The 26,873-nt window shown below is 43.3% G+C and overlaps 1 protein-coding gene across 1 annotated transcript; it reads right to left on the minus strand.

Moving 5' to 3' along the window:
• Positions 1-7,929: 7,929 nt before the first annotated feature.
• LOC137673929 (histo-blood group ABO system transferase 1-like) lies at positions 7,930-22,182 on the minus strand. The gene is made up of 5 exons (XM_068418998.1): positions 22,118-22,182; positions 21,038-21,106; positions 15,694-15,732; positions 9,541-9,675; positions 7,930-8,605 (listed from the first exon to the last, which is right to left on the minus strand). Exons 1-5 carry the CDS (start codon positions 22,180-22,182, stop codon positions 7,930-7,932), a joined length of 984 nt encoding a protein of 327 aa, XP_068275099.1.
• Between the last annotated feature and the right edge of the window lie 4,691 nt (positions 22,183-26,873).

Consider the following 26,873-nt stretch of genomic DNA (forward strand, 5'->3'; position numbering starts at 1 on the left):
CACCAAAGCAGCAGGAACTTTAGTTTAAATGTTTCCGTTCATAATGAATATGCTCTAAATTACATACTCAGCCACCATTGATTGAGATAGGTAAGTCATGATGAAGAAGGCGGGGTCCATCAACTGCAAGTGAGACACTTCTTAACCTCATAAAACTGCTGATGAGGGGGAGTTGCTCAAGCTCCTGTCGTGTGCCCAAGGATTCCTCTCTGGGAGATATTTCTGAGAAGATAGTAAAGGAGAGATAGGGAGACTCTCCTATTGCTTGAAAAAAATCTCTCCCACTCCAGTTTCAGACAATAGCTCACGTGATCACTTAACACTAATTGTACTACAACTACCCAAGAGGCAAGAAAAACCCTGCAGTGAACCTGGCTGGAGTGATCTACAGCTCCCTGCAAATTGCAAGAAAAATGGCTTTGGGAGTTGTGACAGATGCACTCCTTAATCAAACTAGTGTTAGCTTAGTACCAACTTCAAAGGAGGTAAAGGCCTAAGCTGTAACTGTGCCAAGAACTCCTCTAGTTCCAGTCTGTCCTCCGAAAAAACACAAAGGAACAGAGTGGCAAAGTGAGCATGATATATATCAGCTTGGATCATGCGATTAACACGTAATTAGTGGGTGACCTTTCCAGGACTCATTCATCAAAGGAACAAAGTTGTGGGTACAAGGAGTCTCATGCATTCCTTTTCCATCGCATGTAATTTGACTACAAGCTAACCACTTTATTCCATAAATATGAGAGTCCAAGTGGGACTTCTTTGAGCTCTCCCTGCTAATCAGTTGGCTGCATGGCAGTGCTCTCCCCTTGAGATGCAACACCTCTCAAGGTTGCTCCTCGAGGCAGAGAGACCTTTCACCAATGGCAGATCTTTGGTAAGCAACCGATACTGTGTGTAACTTCACATTATGGTAACTATTCTGTCTTGGTAGTTTTTGAATCATTGTTATATCCTTTGTGCAGCAAGTAATAGAGTGAACCTTACCATCAAACTTTGTTAAGGCACACTTTTACAACATCATATTTCAATAAAAACACTTTTGCTGATACTTTAAGCAGCCTAAATCACTCATTCACAACAGGAGTACAGCAAGAATAACAGACTTGCTCTTGCTCATGTGGCCCATTCAGTGGCCCACAGAAGTAACGGGGGGATGATTGATGCTATGTGACAGGACTGGTTTGCCCCACATTTTTCTTGTGCGCATATTTTTCAGTTATTTGTCTATTCTCAACATTTTTTTGAAATGGGATGAGAGCAATAGAAAGTTTTAATGAAGTCACTGAGCTAATGACTACATCATTAAAATTTCAGTATATCTGAAGATACAGCTAATACTGAAAAAGGAAAATTGAAGACCTTTAAACATGTTTTAATTTTTTTTTTAACAATCCACATACATTTAGGATTTGCAAATTCATACACATTTTTATTTAATCAAATAGTTCTATAGCTTGGATGATCAGGAAAGGGCCTTCATTTTGTCAGAAACTAAGGCATAAATTATTAAAGCTTGCTAACAAAGTATTGTTCAAATTCTTAAATCTTCATCTTGTTATGACACCTTTTCAACAAAATAATGTAAGACAGCAGGAGAAGACAAGTATAACTGTACACCCTAAACTGTGGGGACCATTTGTAAATTTGCAAATTGACTTTATTCATACGCCTAAATGCTGTAATTTTGAGTATGTCCTTGTCACATTAGATATATTCTCAGGATGGGTAGAAACATGTGCTTGTAAACATGCAGATGAAACAACTGTTGAAAAAAAGTTGCTGAGAGACGTAATTTCCGGGCTTAGTATTCCCCAACACTAGATAAGGAGACCCACTTTACTTGATAAGTAGTGCAGAAAATGGGCGATTTAAACGCGGTGAAATCAGAACAAACAGCTGACAGCGGAGGCAACAGCGACAGCGGCGACAGCGGCGGCAGCGACTGGAGGTTAGTGCAGGGGTGAGGGCGACATTGGGCTGTAACCAGGCGGTTTTCGTACTCTGGGCCCCCCCCGAGCTCCCCCCGAGCATCAGCCCCGAGCTGCTTCCCCCCCCACCCCGGCCCCGGAGGTTCCCGGCAACGAATCAGGAGAGGAGGGGGCGTAGCCGGAGGCACTGCGGGCGATTTAAACACACCACCCCCTGTGGATTGGGTGACAAAAAGCCTCCTGGAGGACAGGGACTAGTCCCTGCCCAGAGGGGAGAGGGGGAGTCAGCAGTGACTGTGTGAGTCAGCAGTGACTGGGTGTGTCCCAGGGCAGGAGAGGCCGCAGCAATTTACGGGTCGTTGGGGAGGGCTCTGACTCCCTCCCAGTGCACAAGGCGAGGAAGGTGCCAAGGAGCTGTGAACCAGGGGTGTCACCAACAGGTATTTCCCAGCTCAGTGAAAGAACAATGGTATCTACCCCGTGGAAGAAGACCAAAATGGATGTGGGAACCCAGACAGAGCTCCCACGGAAGGAGGCGATGGTGCAGGTTACGGGCTGCAGGGAATGCTACAGCGTCTCTGTGGTGTCAGGGGGCTGTGTGCGCTGTGAGCAGGTAGATGATCTGCTCGGCCGAGCGACACATCTGCAAAGCCAGGTTGAAAGGCTTCAAGCCGAAGTAGAAAGGCTTAGGAGCATTCTGGAGGCTGAAATGGAGATAGACTGGTAGAGTCAGGCTCTGCCTTCCCTGCAACAAAAATGGGAGCACCTGCCAGAGAGCTCCCAGGATCGAGGGACAACTGTACTCTGCCCCTCTCAGGTGGAAAACAATAACTTAGAGGAGAGGAGTGAGTGGAGGCAAGTCTATGGCCGTGGCAAAAGGCGAGTGTCCTCCTTGCCTACCTTGCCTCCACAGGTGCCTCTGAGCAATAGATATGAAGCCCTAGTGGAATACAGCCGGTCCAATGGGGATGTGGTGGAGAGGCAACCTATATCAGAGGTCCCACCACAGTCAGAAAAACCTGACAGGCGCATAGCTACCTCCTCCACAAGGAAGAAGAGAAGAGTTTTAGTGGTTGGAGACTCCTTCCTAAAGGGATCTGAGGGCCCAATATGCAGAGCTGACCCCCAACACAGGGAGGTCTGCAGCCTGCCTGGAGCCCGAATCAGGGATATCACCAGGAAACTCCCCAACCTGGTGAAGGCCACAGACTACTACCCTCTGCTGATCTTCCAGACAGGTGGGGAAGAAGCTGCATCCCGTAGTCTGAGGGGGATGAAGAAAGACTACAAGGCCCTAGGACGGTTGGTGAAAGAGTCTGGGGCACAAGTTGTTTTCTCCTCCCTCCTTCCATTTTCAGGTGATGACGTGGGATGGAATAGTAGGATTCTCTCTATTAATGCCTGGCTACGAGACTGGTGCTACAGGCAGGGCTTTGGGTTCTTTGATAATGGCTGGTTTTATAAGACACCAGGCGTGACTGTAATACATGGGAAAGGTTTATGTCGTAGGGGCAAAAGGGTTCTGGGACAGGAATTAGCAGGGCTCATTCGGAGAGCTTTAAACTAGATTCGAAGGAGGATGGGGTTGTAGCTGTGCTTGCACCACTGGGGCAACGCTCTAGTGTTGAGGTAGACCAGGAGGCCTCCCATCCCCCTGGGGTGAAATCGGTGTGCTCAGCTCGCTCCCTGAAATGCCTGTACACTAATGCACGCAGCATGGGGAATAAACAAGAGGAGTTAGAAATCCGTGTTCGGTCGGGGGGCTATGATTTAGTGGCAATTACAGAGACTTGGTGGGACGCCTCGCATGACTGGAATGTGGTCATGGATGGCTATGTCCTGTTCAGGAAAGACAGGCCGCTAAGGAGAGGTGGTGGAGTTGCTCTTTATGTGAGTGAGCAGCTAGAATGTATTGAGTTCTGTCCAGGGGCGGATCAGGAGCGAGTTGAGAGTTTGTGGGTGCAAATTAAGGGGCAGGCTGGCAGGGGTGATACTGTTGTGGGTGTCTATTACAGGCCACCGGATCAGGATGAGGAGGGTGATGAGGCCTTCTACAGGCAGCTGAGAGCAGTCTCGCAATTACAGGGCCTGGTTGTCGTGGGGGATTTCAACTACCCTGATATTTGCTGGGAGGCCTACTCAGCCAGCCATCATCAGTCCAGAAGGTTCCTCCAGTGCATTGATGATAACTTTCTGATGCAAATGGTGGATGAGCCAACTAGGAGAGGAGCGCTGCTGGATCTTATCCTTACTAATAAGGAGGGTCTGGTTGAAGAGGTGAAAGTTGAGGGCAGCCTTGGTTGTAGTGACCATGAGATGGTAGAGTTCAGGATCTCATGTGGCAGGAACAGAATAGCTAGCAGAATCGCAACCCTGGACTTCAGGAGGGCTAACTTTGGCCTTTTCAAGCAATTGCTAGGGGAAATCCCACGGGACAGGGTACTAGAAGGTAAGGGGGCCCAAGACAGTTGGTTAGCATTCAAGGACTGCTTCTTCCTAGCTCAAGATCAGAGCATCCCAACAGGTAGGAAGTCAAGGAAGGGTACCAGGAGACCTGCATGGTTAAACAGGGAACTGCTGGGCAAACTCAAGTAGAAGAAGAGAGTGTCCAGATCATGGAAGGAGGGGCTGGCCACTTGGGAGGAATATAAGTCTGTTGTCAGAGGATGTAGGGAGGCAACTAGGAAAGCTAAGGCCTCCTTGGAATTAAACCTTGCAAGAGAGGTCAAGGACAACAGAAAGGGCTTCTTCAAATACATTGCAGGTAAAGCCAACACTAGAGGCAATGGAGGCCCACTGATGAATGAGGTGGGGGCCCTGGAGACAGAGGATAAAAAGAAGGCGGAGATACTGAATGCCTTCTTTGCCTCTGTCTATACTGTTGGAGGCTGTCCTGAGGAGCCCCGGACCCCTGAGGCCCCAGAAGAAGTCAGGATAGAGGAGGAATCTGTCTTGGTTGATGAGGGCTGGGTCAGGGACCAATGAAGCAATCTGGACGTCCATAAATCCATGGGCCCTGATGGGATGCACCCGCGGGTGCTGAGGAAGCTGGGGGAAGTCATTGCTAGGCCACTCTCCATCATCTTTGCTAAGTCGTGGGCAATGGGAGAGGTGCCTGAGGACTGGAGGAAAGCAAATGTCACTCCAGTCTTCAAAAAGGGCAAGAAGGAGGACCCGGGTAACTATAGACCGGTCAGCCTCACCTCCATCCCCAGAAAGGTGATGGAACAACTTGTCCTTGGTGCTGTCTCTAGGCACATCAAGGATAGGGGGATCATTAGGGGCACTCAGCATGGCTTCACCAAGGGGAAGTCATGCTTAACCAACTTGATAGCCTTTTATGAGGACATAACCAGGTGGATAGATGATGGTAAAGCTGTGGATGTGGTCTATCTCGATTTCAGTAAAGCATTTGTCACGGTCTCCCACAGCATCCTCGCAGCTAAACTGAGGAAGTGTGGTCTGGATGATCGGGGAGTGAGGTGGATTGTGAACTGGCTGAAGGAAAGAAGCCAGAGAGTGGTGGTCAATGGGACAGAGTCCAGTTGGAGGCCTGTGTCTAGCGGAGTCCCTCAAGGGTCGGTACGGGGACCAGTACTATTCAATATATTCATTAATGACTTGGGTGAGGGAATAGAGTGCACTGTCAGCAAGTTCGCTGATGACACAAAACTGGGAGGAGTGGCTGACACAATGGAAGGCTGCGCAGCCATTCAGAGAGACCTGGACAGGCTGGAGAGTTGGGCGGGGAGAAATTTAATGAAATATAACAAGGGCAAGTGTAGAGTCCTGCATCTGGGCAAGAACAACCCCATGTACCAGTACAAGTTGGGGACAGACCTGTTGGAGACCAGCACAGGGGAAAGGGACCTGGGGGTCCTAGTGGACAACAGGATGACCATGAGCCAGCAGTGTGCCCTTGTGGCCAAGAAGGCCAATGGCATCCTGGGCTGTATTAGAAGGGGTGTGGTTAGCAGGTCGAGAGAGGTTCTCCTCCCCCTCTACTCTGCCCTGGTGAGGCCGCATCTGGAATATTGTGTCCAGTTCTGGGCCCCTCAGTTCAAGAAGGACAGGGAACTGCTAGAGAGAGTCCAGCGCAGAGTCACGAAGGTGATTAAGGGAGTGGAACATCTCCCTTATGAGGAGAGGCTGAGGGAGCTGGGTCTCTTTAGCTTAGAGAAGAGGAGACTGAGGGGTGACCTCATTAATGTTTATAAATATGTAAAGGGCAAGTGTCAAGAGGATGGAGCCAGGCTCTTCTCAGTGACATCCCTTGACAGGACAAGGGGCAATGGGTGCAAGCTGGAACACAGGAGGTTCCACTCAAATATGAGGAAAAACTTCTTTACGGTGAGTGTGACCGAACACTGGAACAGGCTGCCCAGAGAGGTTGTGGAGTCTCCTTCTCTGGAGACATTCAAAACCCGCCTGGACGCATTCCTGTGTGATATGGTCTAGGCAATCCTGCTCTGGCAGAGGGATTGGACTAGATGATCTCTCGAGGTCCCTTCCAATCCCTAACATTCTGTGATTCTGTGATTCTGTGAAAATTTGTGCAGCCCTACAAATAGAATGAAAGTGTTATTTTGCCCATCACCCCCAATCTAACAGGTCTATAGAGAGGAAAACTCTGATTTTAAAAACAAATAGGCTAAAAATTTGTGCAGAGATTGACCTGAAATTTCCGGATGTGTTACATGTCCCATTGATGTATAGAAGCAGCATTCTGAATAGAAAATATGGACAACAACTTCATGAGATTTTAATGGGCAAACCCATGCGACTGCCTTACACAGCACCCTGAACTCCACTACAGTCAAACCTAAAATTGACGGATAATGATAATTCTAAAATGTCAAGTATTAAGGAAATGTGTAAGGACTTTCCACACACAGCTGAAAGATGCCTCATCTGAACTTGCCACTGAAGTTTGTCACTCCTTGAAACCAGGAGACTGGGACTACATTAAGGTATGCCAGTGAAAACACACACTTCAGCTGTGCTGGAAGGGACCTTATCAGGTACTGGTAATTACTAATACTGCAGTAATGTGCAAGGGCTGCTCAACTGGATCGACGCTTCACAGCAGGGCTGGATGATCTGGATAAACTTTCTTTGATCAAATGTCAACACAAGTACAATCTACAACCTTGCAAATAGAGTTTGATGACCCTATTATAATCTGAACCTGTTGATTGTTTTTAGAAATTGTAGCTTCGTTTGCTCTGGGATTTTGTATTTGGGTTTTTATTATTACTGGTCATATGCTAACCTGTAAGCATTGTTACATGGTAAGACCATAGAGAATGAAAGGTTATGAGGGGCATGTGTCTCTAAGGTCCGTAAGATACCTGTTAATTGGACTGGTACTTGTACATTAGGATTTTTTTTTTCTTCCTGACACCTCAATACATCCAGACCTCTTAAGCTGATTAAAACAGCATTGAAATATGTTTTGTTGGGATTATTAACTTTGCTGGTGGTGTATGAGTGGGTACTCTTGACCTTAGGTTGTGGCAAATTGCTGCATGAGAGGCTGGAAAGAGGCATAACTCAAGCAAAGACTAGAACAATAATGCCAAATATATTAGAGGATAAGGAAGGAGAAAAGGAAGAAGTGCTTGGATAATGACTGTAAATTATAAAATCTAGAGGCAAGAACACACGATGGGACAGCATGGCCCACATGGAGATTGATCCTGGGCTTCCTGGAGTCATGAGCTCTGAAGACTGTAATATCATGACTACAAAGCAAAGATGAGTGAAAAGAGAGGCATACAGATCATTGCTTTCTTATCGCCTGTAGCCTGCAATAAAAAATAGGTTAATAGAGAAAAATCTCAATAAACAGCATAATTTGGCCTTTCCTACCAGCATCAGAAATGCAGAAAGACAGACACAGGTAAATTAATGACTTCATTGTCACACACTCCACATGTGTTTTACTGTCCTGACACAGATGACCTGTCTTCTTTCTTGCTTTCTTTGTTTTTGAAGTTTACTTCTTGCCATCCTTCCGCACAGAGCACATCCTCTTCACCTGGATGGTACGGGGCCGGCTTAGCTCTTCTTCCCAGCAGTACTCTGGGGAGAGCAGGCGCGTGGGCTTGTGATACAGGAAATACTTGTTGAGGTGACTCTCATCATGCCACCTAGCTTCAATGCCGTTTTCTCTGTCCTTCACAATCCCTTTAAAACAGGCTCTAGTCAATTTGTAGACCTCAGCCACACTTCCCCCATAGAAGCTTGCTGTATAATAGAAGTCTCCTTCTCCCTTAGGGATAGCAGCTTGTGACTCAGTGCGTGTCTCATATGATTTGCTCTCACGATGTGCAGTGTACTGCCAGGAGCTGATGGTCCCCACCAGTGCATCAATGATCTCCACTCCAATGTGTTCAAATAGCTGGACGTCAATGTCTATGGAGTAGAGATAGTCAACCTCATACTGGAATTGGCTCTGAATATATCTGCTGATGATATCCATACGGCTCATGGAGATATCCTGCCACTGTGAGTAATTCCGGACGGGAATGACAAAGAGGTGATTCTCAGGGGCCATCTGAAGGTGAGAGATCTGCTCAGGATTGTCTGTGAACAAGTAGAAATTCACCTGGTGCCCAGCAAGGAAGTACTTGTTGGCAGAGCTCATGAACCCTTCTATGAACTGGACATATCTGAGAGACAAGGAAGGGAAAAGAGTGGAGAGAGGTTCCTCCTGCTGAGGAATGGTGGCTTTTCGAGCTCATTTTTTTTCTCCTTTTCTATCCTTTGCTCCCTTCTTATGTTAGTGCTCTGTATTTAACATAGCTGCTACCCCTTCAACCCTTCCCCATGCTGCTGCACATTATACCACTTTTTAGTTTTCACTGTTCTCTACTCCACTGGTCTTTCATGCTCACTGCACAGAACACATACCTTCTACCCCATGCTGTTCCCTAATATTACTGCATAACACAAATACTTCTCCTCACCCTTCACTCTTACATGCTCCCTGGCTCCCTGGCATGCTTTCTGCAGTGTAACTTTTTAACTTACTTACTATTCTAGAGGGGAATCAAAATTAACAATGAAATAATTTTGATTGCCTTGAAATATCTGAAGTCTCTAAATCTGGGATGCTTATTGGAGATAGCGGGAATATAGTTCTTTACTCACTCAGAAAATCAAAGAGGAACCTCCCCCAGAACTTAAAAGCTATAACGGCATGGTTAATAATTTTACTGGAGCTAATATTTTAACTCTAAACTCTAATGGGAAGCCATTAAAAATCTCAGCTTTGCAGAATTTTTGTATTTTTTACCCCAGGTTAGAGGCAAAGCTTGTTGTTAGAAACACAGCAGGAGCTGGCATTTTCTTCTCAAGGGATCAAAATGGTAGTTACATTTCCAAGGATATTTTTTGCCCTTTTCAAGGCAATGTCTCCTGCTTTTTCATAGCAAGTTGCCTTACTTGGCAATTTGATACGCACATGTCACATTTCTTCCAACCTAAAGCTGCTCATATTCTGTCTTTGGAACCTTTCTCACTCCTGCTCCATCAGCAGTATTGCAGTATAGCTGGCAAGTGAGAGGTTTAAGTATTTGATAAGAAATAAATGACAAACCAATACTTTTTAACAGCAAAAGTGACCACTCCAGTGACCAGGTTCTTCTGCGTATATTGGGCATTCAGGATGTCTCTATTGAATGTGTCTTCCCAGACAATTGGAGCCAACCAAGGTGTCAACACCAGTACATCCTGCCTCCTGCAAGGAGTTTGAGAATGAAGGTAGTCTTTAGAAGGCCTGTAGAATTCGTGAAGACAAACACAAGCTTCTTCAGCACAGATGTCTACCTTTAAGTTAATCATCTCAGACTCCATTTGAAATCACATGGGGTCAAGAAAATACTGTCAGTGAAATCTGAGATATGAGTCATCTTATCCTGGAGTAGATACATAAAATAAGTCAGATGCCTCTAAAATATTTCCTTCTCTGCAAAGTATCTAATTGCAAAAGAACTGCAGTAAGTTTGGAATCTGTGTTCCAAATTCAGCCTTTGGTGACAGGAAAGTTACAGCTACTTCTGACTGTATGTAACCATACCTGACTGCTAGCTCAGCTTCACAGAGCCATGTGAACTGAACCATTTGTGACCACACAGCATTTCATTCTTTCATCCAGTTTTAACATCCGGAGAGCATACAGGCTCAGTCCAGCATATATCCAGAGTGCAAGAAACTGTGTAAACAACACACACAATCAGGGACTTAGACACAAGTATGGGCTTGAGCCCTGAGTTAATTTGAAGGTATGGAGAAAACCAAAATTGGCAGAATGCAATTTACTGCTGAGATGGTTTGAATCACCTTTTGGAGGTGCCACTGACTATTGAGGCCCTTAACCTCTACACTGTTTAAACTTATCTGTATGATTATTTAGATTTTATAAAATTGAACCGATATATTTCTCAAGGCATTTTTCTGCGCAAATGTAGGTGTCTATATTGTAGATCAGCACATCTGAACAAGTTGTAAGGGATCCATTATTGTAAATGAAGAGAAACAAGCACTTCTATGGTATAATCAATCTTCTCATAATACAAGTATATAGAATATGTTTATGCCACAGACATGTTTGCAATTCCCAATTTACTCTAAAGGGAAACTAAAAGACTAGAGGCAGACACATATGATCCTTGGAGACACCTTCTGATAACTTCTGATTTCCTCAGTGCAGATATCTGCATATGAGCAATCTAGGCCACATTCATAGTCAGTGGCAAGAAATAGGCACTTCCAGGGAAACTCCTCCAAATTATTTTAAATACTTGGATGAACTACACCTAAGAACTGCCTGCGTATACTTACTGAGTATAAAGGGGAAATCTAGCATCACTAGTTAAAGGTATATATTGTTAGGGGAGTTGTTGAATCTGATAGCCTGGTACAGGCAAGGCTGCTGCAGCTCAATGACCCCTGGTCAACCAGTAGTGAGGCTGAGAATATATTCCCAATAAACACACAGAAAGGCACACACATACAACATATATATATATATCTATATATATATATATATATCTGTCCAGGCAGGTAATACAGAGAGAAAACACAGCACTCATGCAAACATAAACAGCACCAACAGTATTGTCCCATCTCCCTTTTAAACTGAGAATGAAAGCCCTTTAGTAAAAAATATATATAAACACATATATTACACACAGATATATATGTACATATATACAACACGGATCCTTCCAGCAGCTGGCTTTGCAGAATTTACCCAGTAATTGGCCCTGGACCCCTGGCCTCCCAGTTACCTTGCAAGCCCATGTGCTCACTGCCACTGCCACATATGCAGTATTGATCCCCCACGCTCACACATGCACAAGCACATTCATGGTGGATCCCCTCTATTAACTGGCCTTAGACGCTCAGCCTACTCTGTAGCTGGCCTGTGGATCTTATCATTTCCAGTTGGCTCATACACAGACATACACATGTAAATGGGTCTCTCAGGCAACCCTCAGACCTTACAGTCTCTCCAGTAGTTAGCTTGTATCTATCTCCTGGTCTCTCCAGTAGTCAAATCTCAGACCATCTGCTCTCTCTAGTATCTGAAGCAGGCTTGTAGCCACTTTGATACCTACTTCTCAAGTCACTTATCATACTTGCCAGCAAGTACGTCTTGGCATTTGCTAGCTATTACACCCTGACATATGTACCCACATGATATGCATGTGCTCCAGTCTCTCCAGTTGCTGACATCCCAGACATGTGAGCCTCCATGACCTGTGGGCCCCAATCCAGTTGCTATCACTTACATCCTCACTCACGGCAGTTGTTGGGACCACAGCTGCACAGGCCCCTATGACCTATGGTCCAACTAGAGTAGCTAGCACTTGAATTTCCACTTGCTCTGGTCTCTCCAACTGCAGGCACTGCAGATAGATAGATACGCAGGTCCCCAACACACGGTCTCACTATGGTTGCTGGTATTGAGGCCTCCATACAAATACATGCACACAGAAGAACCTCTTACCTAGGAAGATAGATAGATAGAAATAGAGCTTAGTGAGAAGACAGGGCAGACTGTGCTGACCAGGTACAGGGCATTGCCACACAAGCATACTGTCTAGCATGCCTTTACATGCAACTGCCCCTTATATAACCTCATCCCTTTATTTTCTCATGCTTATTCCTCCGCAAACCACCTTGATTCCTCCCTTTCTCCACTTGTGATTCCTTCTCTCAACACCCCATAATCAGTCTTGCATAATCCCAAAATGCTCTTCCCTGCCATCCCATGCCCTTGTAGGCAGTAACCCCTCTCAGTCTGAAAGTTGCTCTAGAAATCCTCTCCCTTTGACTCATCTTAATAGATTTCATCCCTGGACAATGAAGCCGATATTGCTTCTCTGTTACAGCCTTGGTAGGCACCTTTACACTGTGATTGTTTCTCTTATTAGACTGCTGGGGTTCTCAGTCTCCCATTGTCCTTCTGTGCTCCTTTATGCTGTGTAGAGATGAATCTTTTATCACATAACCTATAAAGTATCTATACGACAAATCTCTGAAGTTATCTGAGAATAATCATCCTTGATACATCTTCTTTTTCTTTTCAATACTTACAATTTTTAAAAATAAACTCACTGTGGTTTTGTCAGAAGTGGCTGAGGATATAATATGCTGTAGAAAAGAAAAAAATATATATGACCTTGGAATAATGTACATGGTCATTCATTATTGCTATAATCCAATAATAGTAATAACAGAATAACAGGGATTGTAAGGATATGTGGAGTGTAAAGATTTCTGTTTTGAGAGGATATCTGGTTAATGGTTATTCAGCATCAAAGGCAAAGACAAGAAACAAGGATGTAATCAACTAAAACTCAGACACACAAACCTAAGCAGTAGATTATGAAAACAATAACAAAGAAAGGAACTCTTAAGTCAGCAACTGATGGGCTGAGGCAAATTGTTGAAATGTGCAATATTTATGTTTAGTGGAAGAGCCAAAGCAGAGAAAGGGAGGAATAGAGAGAGGCTGGGGAGAACAAATGCATAAAAATGGAGAGAAGGTGGTAGATAATAGGGTCCAGTCTTGCATTACAGGCTGTTGGTCACTCAGCTAGTCTGAGTGACAGAAATAGTGTGGCCAGCAGGAGTAGGTCAGGGATCGTCCCTCTGTACTCGGCACTGGTGAGGTCACACCTCAAATACTGTGTGCAGTTTTGGGCCCCTCACTAAGCGAAGACATCAAGGTACTGGAGCGAGTCCAAAGAAGGGCAACGAAGCTGGTGAAGGGTCTGGAGAACAAGTCTTATGAGTAGCAGCTGAGGGAACTGGGGTTGTTTAGTCTGGAGAAAAGGAGGCCCAGGGGAGACCTTATCGCTCTCTACAACTACCTGAAAGGAGGTTGTAGTGAGGCAGGTGTTGGTTTCTTCTCCCAAGTAACAAATGATAGGACGAGAGGAAATCGCCTGAAGTTGTGCCAGGGGAGGTTTAGATTGTATATCAGGAAAAATTTGTTCACCAAAAGGGCTGTCAAGCACTGGAACAGGCTGCCCAGGCAAGTGGTGGAGTCACCATCCCTGGAGGGATTTAAAAGATGTGTAGATGTGGTGCTTAGGGATATGGTTTAGTGATGGACTTGGCAGTGCTAGCTGACGGTTGAACTCGATGATCTTAAAGTTCCTTTCCAACCAAAATGATCCTATGATTCTGGCTAAGCCCTGAGCCTGATCACTGCAGTTTGTCCTATCTTCTTTTTGGATTCTGTGCTTATTTATTTTCCATGTGATCTTGCTCTCTAGTCTGTGCATGCAGATGCATATGCCAGCAAATGTCAAACTGATCAAGCCTGTGAGCAAGAGAGAGACCAGAATATGGAAAGACTTGAGGTCGGAGCTGGAGACTAGATAGTGACACCCGAAGTCTGGTCATTGAGTCTGCCACACAGCTACTGTCTGGTCTAAGCTTCGAGGGCCTCACAGGCACATGCATCCATGTGGAACAACAGAATAAGGGGGGGTGTGTTTGTCCACTTAAAGATGATGAGATTCATTTTCCTTTAACAAGAATAATAACTACACAGGCCTATATTTTACACTAAAGAGACCGTGGCAGTTCTCTGTGAACTCTGGAAAAGGGCAGCTGTGTTGTGTTGTATTGTATTTGAAGTGAAGAAGCTATTCTTCATACAGACCATAAGACGGCACAAGAGGCCAAGGGATAAATCCTTCAGGGTAATCCCTTGCAAAACGTTCTCAGGCTTTTGTTTCAATAAACTGACTCATGTATAACCGGAGTCCTCCCAGTTACAGGAATGTGTTTCTGAATTAGTTTACACAGCCACTATTTGGAAGCAATCCATGCGGTCCAGAGGGCTTATGGATCGCTATGTGGGAAAGGACAATTTGAGACCACGGTAAAGGATAATGTGAGATCATTTTGCATCTCAATAGCTCCAAAACAGTCCCTGTGTTAATAGTGGGAAGGTGTGTGCCTACGTGTGGATGAGTTTGTGCATAATGTGGATTGTAAAAAACACTATCAGTAGTTAGAGAGTCAGGTGAAGATTTCAGCTTAGAAGGATCTTCCTGAATATGACTAGAGAAGGCCAAGAAAAGAACAAATAACAAAACAAAGAACAAAAACCCTTAGAAACTCCTAGGAGAAAAAATGAACTCCCTCCTTTTAGGTTTGTAGTGGTGAAACTTAAAATCTGGGAGGAAAAAAAACAATTAAAGAAACATTAATGTGGTATATATTTAAATTTATATATCTGAAATTAAATTAAATATGTACCAGAATTCAGTCATCGAAATATGAATTTGTCATCTATGATTTTTCACAGAATCACAGAATTGTTGAGGTTGGAAGAGAACTCTGGAGGTCATCTGGTCCAAGCTCCCTGCTCAAGCAGGGGGCAGCCTAGAGCCAGTTGTCCAGGAGCATATTCATACAGACAGTTTTTTAATAACTCCAAGGAGGGAGACTCCACAACTTCTCTGGCTATCTTGTTCCAGTGCTCAGTCACCCTCACAGTAAAAAAGTGTTTCCTGCTGTTCAGAGGTAACCTTCTGTGTTTCAGTTTGTGCCCATTGCCTCTTGTTCTGTCACTGGGCAGCACTGAAAAGAGCCTGGCTCCATCTTCTTTGCACCCTCCCGTCAGTTATTTTTATACATTGATAAGTTACCCCCCAAGTTTGCTCTTCTCTAGGCTGAACAGTCCCAGCTCTCTCAGCCTTACCTCATAGGAGAGATGCTTCAGTCTCTTCATCATCCTTGTGGCCTTTTGTTGAACTCTCTCCAGTACATCCATCTCTCTTCTACTTTTTTTTCTTGAGCCAATGGCTCTAGAATAGGCAATTCCTGAAAATAATTCATCCCACTGACCTAAAATGACCCTTTCACAGGTGTTTACAAATCATCTGGAATGCTGACTGTTACCACTAAAAATAGCATCAGCCAAGGACTCTTCTTTTTTAGCCTCTGAGATGGGTGGTGAGAGGGGAGTGAAAAAATGAATTAAAATCTAAGTAAACTGAAAACGCTTCAGCACGCACCATAATCTCCTGGTTTCCTTTCTGAAAGCAAATAAATGAAAGATTCTGCATCTATGCATTTTTTAATGGTTTCTGGAAGAGTACCTTCTCTAAACAAGTGTCCTTTCCTATTTATTCAGCCTTTTTATCTGCTGTCCTGACTTGTATGTGCCTGAAAAAGTTATGAGAACAATGTAATATCAAATTAATGAAGCCAGTGAACTTATCCTTACCGTGGAAGCATTGGAGATGTTTCATTTAAGTCTGTCTTTCTGTAAATGAGAGAGAAATAAAAGACACATAAATACGTTATGGCACAGTAGTTTCAGATTTTCTTTTTCATGCCAGGAGGTATGATTTTCTTTTTCATGCCACAAGAGATCCTATGTGTTGCAGCAGTACTCCCTCTTGATCCAGTGTCAATGGGCATCTAGTCAGTTAGGCTCCATCACAAATACTGTGATATGATTTATATTACTTCATCTCCATATACAATGTTAACTACATTTAAGTGATGTTCCTCAAACATACTACTCAGCTGGTCTAACTAAGTTGAATGCAAAATAATCTATTTTAAGGTTATTTTCAGCAGGTCTGTTCTTGTAGTGCATCTTCAGGAAATTTGATTTTTCTTCTACATGGTGAGTGTCTGGTCCAATAAGGCCAAACATCTTCAATACAGTTTGTAGTTTATTCATAGATGTATGTCTGCATGCCTGCACTCTAGAATAGATAGCACACATCACAGAGAAGATGGCACTGCTGTCCATTCCTACTGTTTATGCAGGTTCTTGTAGATGTGTCACCAAATGGGAACCCACCAGTCTTGATTCCTAGATTATCCAGCAGGAAAAACAGGTTCTGTACAGTGGAAACACTTACTAAAAAGAATAGATTAAGCAGGCTAGGAGAGAGATGTAAAAAGAATCACATATCCACGTACACAGAAATGTCTAGCCATATTAACTTTTTTGGGCTGAGGGGTGAAAATGCTGTCTCATATTGGTCCCTTTTTAATTTAAAATCAGTGACAAAAATAATGCATTCTCTTTGTCATATTGTTTTATTGGAGTTAAAGTTTACTTCTCCTTTGGTCACACATGCTAGGCTCCTTAAAGAATTAGTGTGTGTCACTGTGAATGTATTTACAGCAGCATTTCTAGAGAGTAACATGACTGTGTGTATTAGAAGAGAAGTGATGAAAAGGAAAAGCCTACGTCAAAAAAGCAGTGGGGATTAGAAATGTATAATTTATAAAGCAATAAAAGAATGATGAAATACAGCTCAGTTAAATGAAATGAAGCATTTTTTGTTTAAAAATATGAAAGTGTTTCATTCTGACAAACTACCAGATTAAGCCCTTTCTTGCTTCCATATTCAGAATCTGTTACTTCTCTGAGAGTTTATGCACAACACCAAATTGGAGGGGGTGGACAACATGCCAAAGGGCAGGGCTGCCATTCAGAGGACCCAGAAAAGCTGGAGAAATGGCCTGACAGGAACCACATGAAGTTCAGCTAAGGCAAATGCAACCTGGTCCAGAGCAACCCTATGCAACAGGGCAGGCTGGGGGCTGACTGGCTAAAAAAGGGTCCTCGTGGACAACAAGTTAAACAGTAATCAGAAGTGTGCACTTACAGCAAAGTAACAGCATCATGGGGTATATTAGTAAGAGTGTAGCCATTAGTGAAGAGAAGGCTGTGCTGCCATTCAGTGAGACCTGTACAGGCCAGAGAGTTGGGCAGAGAGAAACCTAATGAAATTCAACAAAGGCAAGTGTAGGGTCTGCACCTAGGGAGGAACAACCCCATGCACCAGTATAGGTTGGGGATTGACCTGCTGGAAAGCAGCTCTGCAGAGAAGGACCTGGGAGTTCTGGTGGACAAGTTCACCATGAGCCAGGAATGTGCTCTCATGGCCACGAAGGCAAATGATACACTGGGGTGTATGAGGAAGAATGTGGCCAGCAGGTTGAGGGAATTTATCCTCCCCCTCTAACCTGCCCTGGTGAGGCTATACCTGGAGTACTGTGTGCAGTTCTGGGCTCCCCAGTTCAAGAAAGACAAGGAACCACTGGAGAGAGTCCAGCGGAGGGTTACAAAGATGACCAGAGGACTGGAGCATCTCTCTTACAAGGAAAGGCTGAGGGAGCTGGATCTCTTTGGAGAAGAGAAGAATGAGGGGGGATCTTATCAATGCTTACAAATACCTTAGGGGCAGGTGTCAAGAGGATTGGGCCAGACTCTTCTCAGTGCTGCCCACCAACAGGACAAGGGGCAATGGGCACAAACTGAAACATGGGAAGTTTCATCTAAATATGAGAAAAACTTCTTTACTTTGAGGGTGCCAGAGCACTGGAACAGGCTGCCCAGGGAGGGTGGGGAGTCTCCTTCTCTGGAGATATTCAAAACCCGCCTGAACGCAACCCTGTGCAATGTGCTCTAGGTGAACCTGCTTTGGCAGGGGGTTGGACTAGATGATCTCCAGAGATCCCTTCCAACCCCAACCAGGCTGTGATTCTGTGATTCTGCAAAGGAGAGATTCTTCCCCTCTTTTTGACCCTTGGGATATACATCTGCAGTACACTGTCCTTTCTGGGGTCCCCTGGACAAGAAAGAGATTGATATACAGATGAGAGTCCAGCAGAGGTCATGAAGTTAGTGGCAGCTGGAGCACATGAAACAGGAAGAGAAACTGATATAATGGGGTTTGTTCAGCTTTAAGCCAAAAAGGCTAAAGGGGAGACCTTGTTGCTATCTAGAACTACCTGATGGGAGCAGGATACAAAGATGAAGCAAGGCTCTTCTCTGGTGTGCATAGCAATAGGATGAGAGGAAGTAGACATAAATTGGAACTTGGGAAATTCCAATTACATATGAGGAATTTCAAATTACTTTTTTTAAGTGATGAGAATGGTCAAATACTGGAATGGGTTGCCCAGAGAGGTTATGGAAGCTCCATTTTTGGAGGTTTTTAAGACTTGACTAATCAAGTCTTTGAGCAACCTGCTCTAGTTGACACTGCTTTGAGCAGGGGATTGGACTAGGTGAACTCAGAGATCCCTTTCAAACTAAATTATTCTGTGATTCTGTGAAAGGGTTTTTTCTCCTTGCTTTGCATTTTCTTTAATAGAATATTCTGATCTTTCAACTGTGCTGTAATTTCAGGGCAGAATTATTGTCAGTGGCCACATCTTTCTGCTTAAGACACTCTGGGAAACATTGCCCAAATGTGTAGAGTGACCTATATTGTCAGGGTTCCAGGCAAACGAACTGGCTGCTGGCTATGCCTTACCCTGAGGTTAAGTTAACTGAACAAGATGTGGAAAACTACTGTACAAGACATAAGAAATTGCTGGATATTACAAATAAGCGTGTGGGAATCTGACAGAAACTACAGATAGTGCTGTGAAAGATGGCTGGATTTCATAGCTGGTTAAAGGGGAGTTTTGTGAGAAATGGCCAAGTTTCACAGGTAATAGAAAGGGTGGTGGGGAATTTTCGGAGACCAGATTCTTGCAAGTCAAACAGCTCCTTGGTAACCATATCAGTAATATTATATAAGTCCAAGGTCAGATAACAATATCAGAAATATCAAATTTAGGTCTGGATGTAGCAGAACTGTGACCTCTGGATAAAAAGTAACTAGAGGTGAATTGTTTATTTGAGAGGGGACTGGGGTGGAGAAATGGAGGTACACAGCTGGCAAAAAGGAGAGTCAAGAAATGGGACAGTGGTAGTAAGGCAAATCATGTCACCAGGGCTGTCTAAGGGTACCTGTTGAGTAAACCTGAGTTTCATCACAATCAGGACAATAAACCAAACCTGTTTTTCCAATGACGCCACAGGAGCCAGATTTGCTTCCATGATCAGTACAACCACTGTGGGAGAGAAGTACCTTCCATGTTTACAGGGGGAACACCCAGCACACATGGACTGAGCACTCTGGTATCACCATTCCCACTCTTATTTCAGGACTAACAGCACTAGCAGCTACCCACCACTTCCTTACATGTATCTGCTATGTTCTTATACCTTTTTGCTTAATCAAGTGTGTCTAGTGTGAATGGCATATAATCCAGGTCTCCACTGAGTCTGACATAGTTCCATTGTTACCAAGACATAGTTTTGACTTTTGAGAATATTTAGGTTCAAAATTCATGGGAAAAAAGGAATATGTATCACAGACCATAAGAGTGTTATCGTCATTGTTTCACACGAGGGGTGGCAGTTGCATTCCCTCCCTGTGAATGAATCTTGCCCTCTTCTGGCAAGAACATGTATAAGTATTCTGGGTATTTTTAGAGAAACCCTGAAAAAGTGAAGATAGATAATCCTAATGTGGTCTGTGCTATATTTTCTAAAGGAAGGAGTTAATGCAGTGAACTGTCCCCTATCCTGAACTCGTATTTTTGCCTCCCATTAAAGGACAGCTCAGGATTCAACATATTCTTATGGTGGTCAATCAGAAATTGTCATTAAAAATAAAACTCAGGAATTAAATTATTTGACAAGCTAGCTATTCTTATAGGACAGAACACCCAGCTTTGGCACTAGGTGTTATTTAACATGGATAAAGGAAGAGGATATTTAGCAAGATATCCATAATATTCATAGGTCAGAGCTGTGGGAGAACAGGGGTAAGAGATCCTTACCGTGAAAGCTGACACAAGCTCTGATTCATGTTGGTCGTACTAAAAACAAAACACAGAAAAAAACTTCAGGTTAATGAAAATATATCAGAGACATAAGGCAGGTCCTACTTTCTTATATAGTGGTATATATCCTAGGTTTCAGTTCTTAAGGCATTGGTTTCGAATTAAGGTCATTGAAGACATATTGACCAAATAAAAGCATTTTCTCCCTATAATACGCTACAACTTGAGCCTGTTTTAATTGTATAATTCCTTTAATTTAAGTTGTTCCTAACACATGCGTGTGTGCATGTGCGTGTGCACACACACACACACACACACTGTTTAAATAATTCAAAATGCAGCTGTACTGACGTCAAAGGATTTACTTCTGGCTTACAGGAAAATAAAAGTGCCTAGTGGTCCTGTCTTTGTATTTACATTATCTTATAACATCAATCCCAGATCTAGAAATATAATCAGTTGTCCAGAGTGTTAAGAACATGACACAGACTATCTCTAGATCCCTAACCAAGAATGGGATTAATAGACTTTGGCAGTGCCCACTTCTTTCTAATGATTACAGAGGAAGCCTAGATTACTTCCTTAGAAATAGATAGCCAACTTGTAGATGTCTAAACCAGGTGGGATTAAGCTGTCTTTTCATGACATGATTTTGAGGGAGCTGGATCAATTTTTTTTCTATTTATTTCCCTCTTCAGAGTCCTCACATTAAATCTCTGGAATCTGAGTCTTTTCACCCAGCTCAAGGCATTCATAGTAGAGATAACTGCATCTTAGTTGGTCAAAACGGAAATAAGCACTTCTAGGCCATGTCTCTTCTGTTAAGAATTAGTCTTATAAGATGAGTCTTATCCTAGTGGCCTAGAACAACACACATGCTGGATCTTGCAAGGCATGCAGAATGAAACTCAGTCCCTTACAGTAATATGCCCTCTTCAGAGGAGAATGTGGATTCTTGGTCACTGGCTGAGGAGAAAGGGTGATGGTACCTTTGACAAAGTAAGAAAGCAATGAGTCAATGATAAAAACAACAAATCAACACCTCCTTCACCCCCTTTATGACTGAAACTGTAAAACAAAGCTAACAGAATACATATTTGTGGGGCCAAACTGGTGAGGAGGACGTGCAAACCTCAGTTGTTTCAAAAGAGCTGTCTAGTCTGGTATTACCTGCAGATATATTAACTCTGAAGATCTGTGGGTGAATTTAATTTGCATTTCATGAGGCCCAAGACCACTCGTGCCAAAGGAAATGTGTCTGCTTTACAGCAGAGCTTGTTCTCAGCTGCTGCTAGAAACTGACTGTGTAGTCTCCTTTTGGAGTGAGGTTTCTGCACCATCACTTTGGCTCTACTCTGGCCAGTATGTGGGATGTCCTCTAATGTGAGCCAAACTGTATTGTCCACAAAAATGTGAGCACTTGTGATGGATACTGTGTTGCAGACAGAGTATATGGATGAAAAGCTTGCCCTAGTTACTCCATTTGGAATAGTCCTCCAATATTATTCCAGTAAAATCTGCATTCCCATATATGCCCACTTGATCTCATGCCAAGCTCCAGGGCACTGAGCACATACATTGAAAGCATCACTGTGGTAGGCTACTATAGGGACACGCAAACCAAGGGAGACCCAGGCTAATCATTATGTGGGATAAATATGGCTAAGTTCACTCCACAGAGTACTAGCTCTCTGCCAGGATCCTTCTGTTGGTCTGGAGTCCAGAGATGTCATCGTGGTATGTAAACAGGAAAAAACCCACTTGGGGTCACAAGAACATACAGGGCCCAATTCATCAGATTTTTAGAATTTCACAGAAGAGATGAAAAGTGTCCACACTTGCTTATTTTTATGTTTTGAATGTAAAAGGGGATTAGGAATTTAGCTTTGTGCAAATGCTTACATTATACCTGCCTAAGTATAGCTAGAAGAAACATCACTCAATCTGAGCAACAGAAATATATGCTAGTTAAGAATCATTATCAAAGGTTAAACACCCACCAGATCGCTCCAGTGATTCCTGCTGTCACTAGAATAGCCAGTCCATGTAATTTTGTGATTCCCATGATGCTGGTGTTGAAAAAAAGATTGTGAACCCTGGATTTACAGGAAAGTGTAAAAAAACACACAGAAAATACTGTAGTTATTAAATATTGGATAAGCTTTCTGTTTTGGACAGCAGGTCTGGACATAATACAGAAAAAAATTATTATTTCTAGAGGGAATGTTTTACATCTAGGTATTTATAATAGATACTAGGTATTTACAATAGATATTCCACAGACAGCTCTCGTTTTAAAATGGTAGTACAGTGTACCATTTCATTAATGTACAAACAAACAATTCTCAGTTCAGATTTTCTCTGGATCTGGTTTTCTTCTTTTCCTGGCCATTGCCCTAACCCCAACCTATTAACCCCAGCCATAGTACTCACCTATGGTGCTTTCAGTCTCTCCACTTCAGCAGCTCTTGTTCTCTTCCTCTTCTACTTCATCTCTCCCCACATACCTGCTGAACCAGTGTCAGCACAGCAAATCCTTTCTGTATGTCAACCATCTGTCAGCAGCTGGGCTCAGGGCCAAATGGTGGGCCTCCACCCAGTTCTTTACCTTATGTGGGAATGCTGCCTCCTGAGTAATGGGGAAACAACAAGAAACTTGCAATAACCAGTTATTCCCCAACACTGCAACACTGAGATTACTGATGAGCAAGAAGGCAACCGCCTAGACTTCTGATATGGAGACTTTTTGCTTAGAATGTGGGTATTTTTGTTAGGAGTTATTTGTCCTACCTGCAAATATCTATAATGTAGACATTTCAAATGCACTGAACTTAAGATACTGTTTGTAGTCACAGGAGAGAAATAAACATTTTCAGGATATAATTAATTTAATTTAGAGTCAGCGGCCTAGATTCACCAGAGCTAATGGATGGCTAAGACTGTAGGCCCATTGTCTGAGTCTTGCTCTTCATTTACTGGAAGAAATGATAGTTGACTACAAAGAATAATTCAAAAGTCCTACTTAAGATGAATCTGTTCTGTTGGTGCCATCTGTTTGATTCCAGTGATTGTATAGAATGTATGCAGCTGACATGAATAGCATTACAGTAGTTGTATGGATAACAACTGGGATTTTTTGAGTGAACCATAAATAATGCAGGGGAGATTAGATTGAGAAAGATAACAGTTACCTGCTGCTTTTGAGTATTTGCAGGTAGGTTCAGACTAGTAACTCAGGGTCAGTCAGTAACTTCAAGTAAAGTTCCTTACTCCTAACTTCACGTGATGAGCTTTTCAACCAGACTACAACATATTTACCATCAATAGAGATAATTAAACAATTCTAGGGAGCCTTCATGTGACCTATTTCAATTCTTCTATCTGAAAATGATGTGACTGAGATCCTCATCCTTAACTATTAAAAGAATCAGATTGTGAGGTTAGGTATAGGTTTCTATGCCCTACATGATTAAAATAAAGTGAGATGAAGTTTAGCCCTAATTTAAATTGCTAGGAGGCATAACATGTAAGAGAAATAATGAGATGTAGGCTAAATGGCAGGGGAATGGTAAGAAGAAAATAAGGCATAAAGTGGAGTTAAGTGGTCACATATCACATAATCACAGAATGGTTAGGGTTGGAAAGGGCCTCTGGAGATCATCTAGTCCAACCCCCTGCCATAACAGGTTCACCTAGAGCACATTGCACAGTGTCGCATTCAGGCGGGTTTTGAATATCTCCAGAGAATCACAACCTCCCTGGGAAGCCTGTTCCAGTACTCTGGCACCCTCAGAGTAAAGAAGTTTTTTTCTCCTATTTGGATGGAATTTGACATATTTCACTTTGTGCTTGTCCTGTCGCTGGGCACCACTGAGAAGAGCCTGGCCCCATCTTCTTGACATCCGCCCCTAAGGTATCTGTAAGCATTGATAAGATCCCCCCTCATTCTTCTCTTCTCCAGGCTAAACAGACCCAGCTCCCTCAGCCTCTCCTCGTAAGAGAGATGCTCCAGTGCTCTAATAATCTTTGTAGCCCTCTGCTGGACTCTCTCCAGTAGTTCCTTGTCTTTCTTGAACTGGGGAGCCCAGAACTGCACTCATACTCTGGATGTGACCTCACTAGGGCAGTGTAGAGGGGGAAGAGAACCTCCCTCAACCTGCTGGCCACATTCTTCCTCAAGCACCCCATTGACCTTCATGGCCACAAGGGCACATTGTTAGCTCACGGTGAACTTGTTGTCCACCAGAACTCCCCGGTCCTTCTCCGCAGAGCTGCTTTCCAGCAGGTCAATCCCCAACCTGTACTGGTGCATGGGGTTGTTCCTCCCAAGGTGCAGACCCTACACTTGCCTTTGTTGAACTTCATGAGTTTCCTCTTCGCACAACTCTCCAGCCTGGTCAGGTCTCACTGAATGGCAGCACAGTCTTCTGATGTATCGGTCACTCCTCCCAGTTTTGTGTCATCAGCAAATTGCTGAGTGTACACTCAGTCCCTTTGTCCAGATCTTTGATGAATAAGTTAAACAGGACTGGACCCAGTACTGACCCCTGGTGAACACCGCTAGCTACAGGCCTCCAACTAGACTGAGCACTGCTGATCACAACCCTCTGATCTCTGCCATTCATCTGGTTCTCAATCCACCTCACTGTCCACTTATCTAAGCCACACTTCCTGAGCTTTCCTATGAGGATGTTGTGGGAGACAGTGTCAAAAGCCTTGCTGAAGTCAAGGTAGACAACATCCACTGCTCTACCCTCATCAACCCAGGCAGTCATGTCCTCATAGAAGGCCATCATATTGGTCAAGCATGATTTCCCCTTGGTGAATCCATGTTGACTACTCCTGATAACCTTCTTTTTCCTCCATATGCAAGATGACTGAATATCTTGCAGACTTCTCTTGCACCTATATCATCACTATTTACATCCCTGAAGGAACATTAATTAAACAGAACACTAGGAAGCAGGAAGAGGGGATGAGAACTAACAGGTCACAATCAGACTTACAAATACCCACCTTTCCTGAATTTCATCCTCCCGCTTTGGTCTCCAGGCATCCAAAAGTACTGAGTCCAAAGTTGGTTATTTATGACTTTAATTCTGTTTGGTACAACTCTAAATGTCTATCCATCACTCCAACTATGGGCATGTATGCCATCAGTGCATCAATGAACACACCAAACACAAAGTCTGTCTACAAGTATGTTACTAATAACACCCCACACCAAGTGATCCATGGTCCCACAGATCAAGTAGTACAAAGTTACTTGGCTCTGCATTAGACAGGATTAAACCCATATAAAGTTAATTGCTACATACACATCACATCATAGCATTTCACCCAGGTCTTCCCTGGGCCCTGTCTGGTGTCCCTGTGGCTCTTTGAGAGTTCTATTCAAATTAACTACAAGTTGTGCTACAGTCCAGAAAAGTGTTGCTTCACTTGCATGAAACAGAGCGTATGAGTTCTATATTCTGTAACTCTGCATGAAGCATACAGATGTGTTTAATGGACAGCCCAAGGTTTCCTTGGACTAAGTCAGAAATTGAAGTTATTTGCCAATGTAGATACAGGCCTGCCTGCAAACTTAACTGTGGCCTCTTCTGGAGTGCTTCACTGCTCCTTTATTACCTTTATTTCCCTATACTTTGAAATAAAAGTTGGACTAGACCAAGAATTCTGGTCTCTAAAGGAAATGTTTCCCATTTGAAAAATTTGATTGTGGCAACTTTAAACTCTAGCTCCTCTCCAGGCCCAAATTTCGAACTATCTGCCTGGCTTACACTTATTTGCACTCTACTTCTAATGAGAATCAGATTTCCAGAGATGAAGACTTAACTTCTCAAACCAGTGGGTTTTCCAGCAGCACAAAAGGTAAATGAATGCGTAGACACACATAGGTGTCTGGGATACATCTGCCTTCTTTAGCCATTGAAGAAGGGAACAGATGGTTAGTGCCTTGGATACCCAAGGCATCTACAAAGGTCTGTCAGATACAACTCAGAAAATACAAAGCATAAGCTAAAGGTTAAGAAGAACACCCAACAGTGTTTGAAAAGACACACATTTTGAAAAATGAATCCCAAAAAATTTGGCTACTTTCGAATGAGGAGAAGCACTGTCCAGACTCTTTTCTATTGATTCTCTCCCCATTGACTGTTATGGAATTTCAGCCATGTATTTCACATATGGACACTTACAGTATTGTCACCTGTATTTAGGTGTCTTAGTCTTTGAGATAAATCTCACTCTGAGTTTCTAGGCACATGGTGGGAGCTGGATTTCCCCTCTGAATAGCATCTTTCACACCTACAATACTATTGATACTTAATGCTTGGGCACCAGTTTCTCTGTGGAACCTCAAGTCATCTTCAAGGCCAGTATAACCACTGTTTTATATATGGAGAAACTAAGGCACTGATAAGTAAAGAGATTTATTGGTTAAAGCTACCTATCATGTGATTATGAGCCAACAGCAGAGTAGAAATGCCCTGAGTTCCAGTCCAACGTCTTATCACATAGACAGTACTGACTTTGAAGAAAGAAAACCAAGTATCAATAGTTCTTGTGCTATGGTTAGCACATAAAAAATAAAAAACAAACAAGCAAACAAACAAAAAAAAACCCTGATGAACAACCTATTCCATGAGGTTTAGAAAAAGGAGGGGAATTTATTCCCTCTAATTTTGTTCTTAGTTCTCTTGGGCTTTGAAGGATAATATACTGGGTGATATTTTCCACTCTGGGAAATCTTTC

Source organism: Nyctibius grandis, chromosome 26 (assembly GCF_013368605.1).
Source record: "Nyctibius grandis isolate bNycGra1 chromosome 26, bNycGra1.pri, whole genome shotgun sequence".
Lineage (NCBI taxonomy): Eukaryota > Metazoa > Chordata > Aves > Nyctibiiformes > Nyctibiidae > Nyctibius > Nyctibius grandis.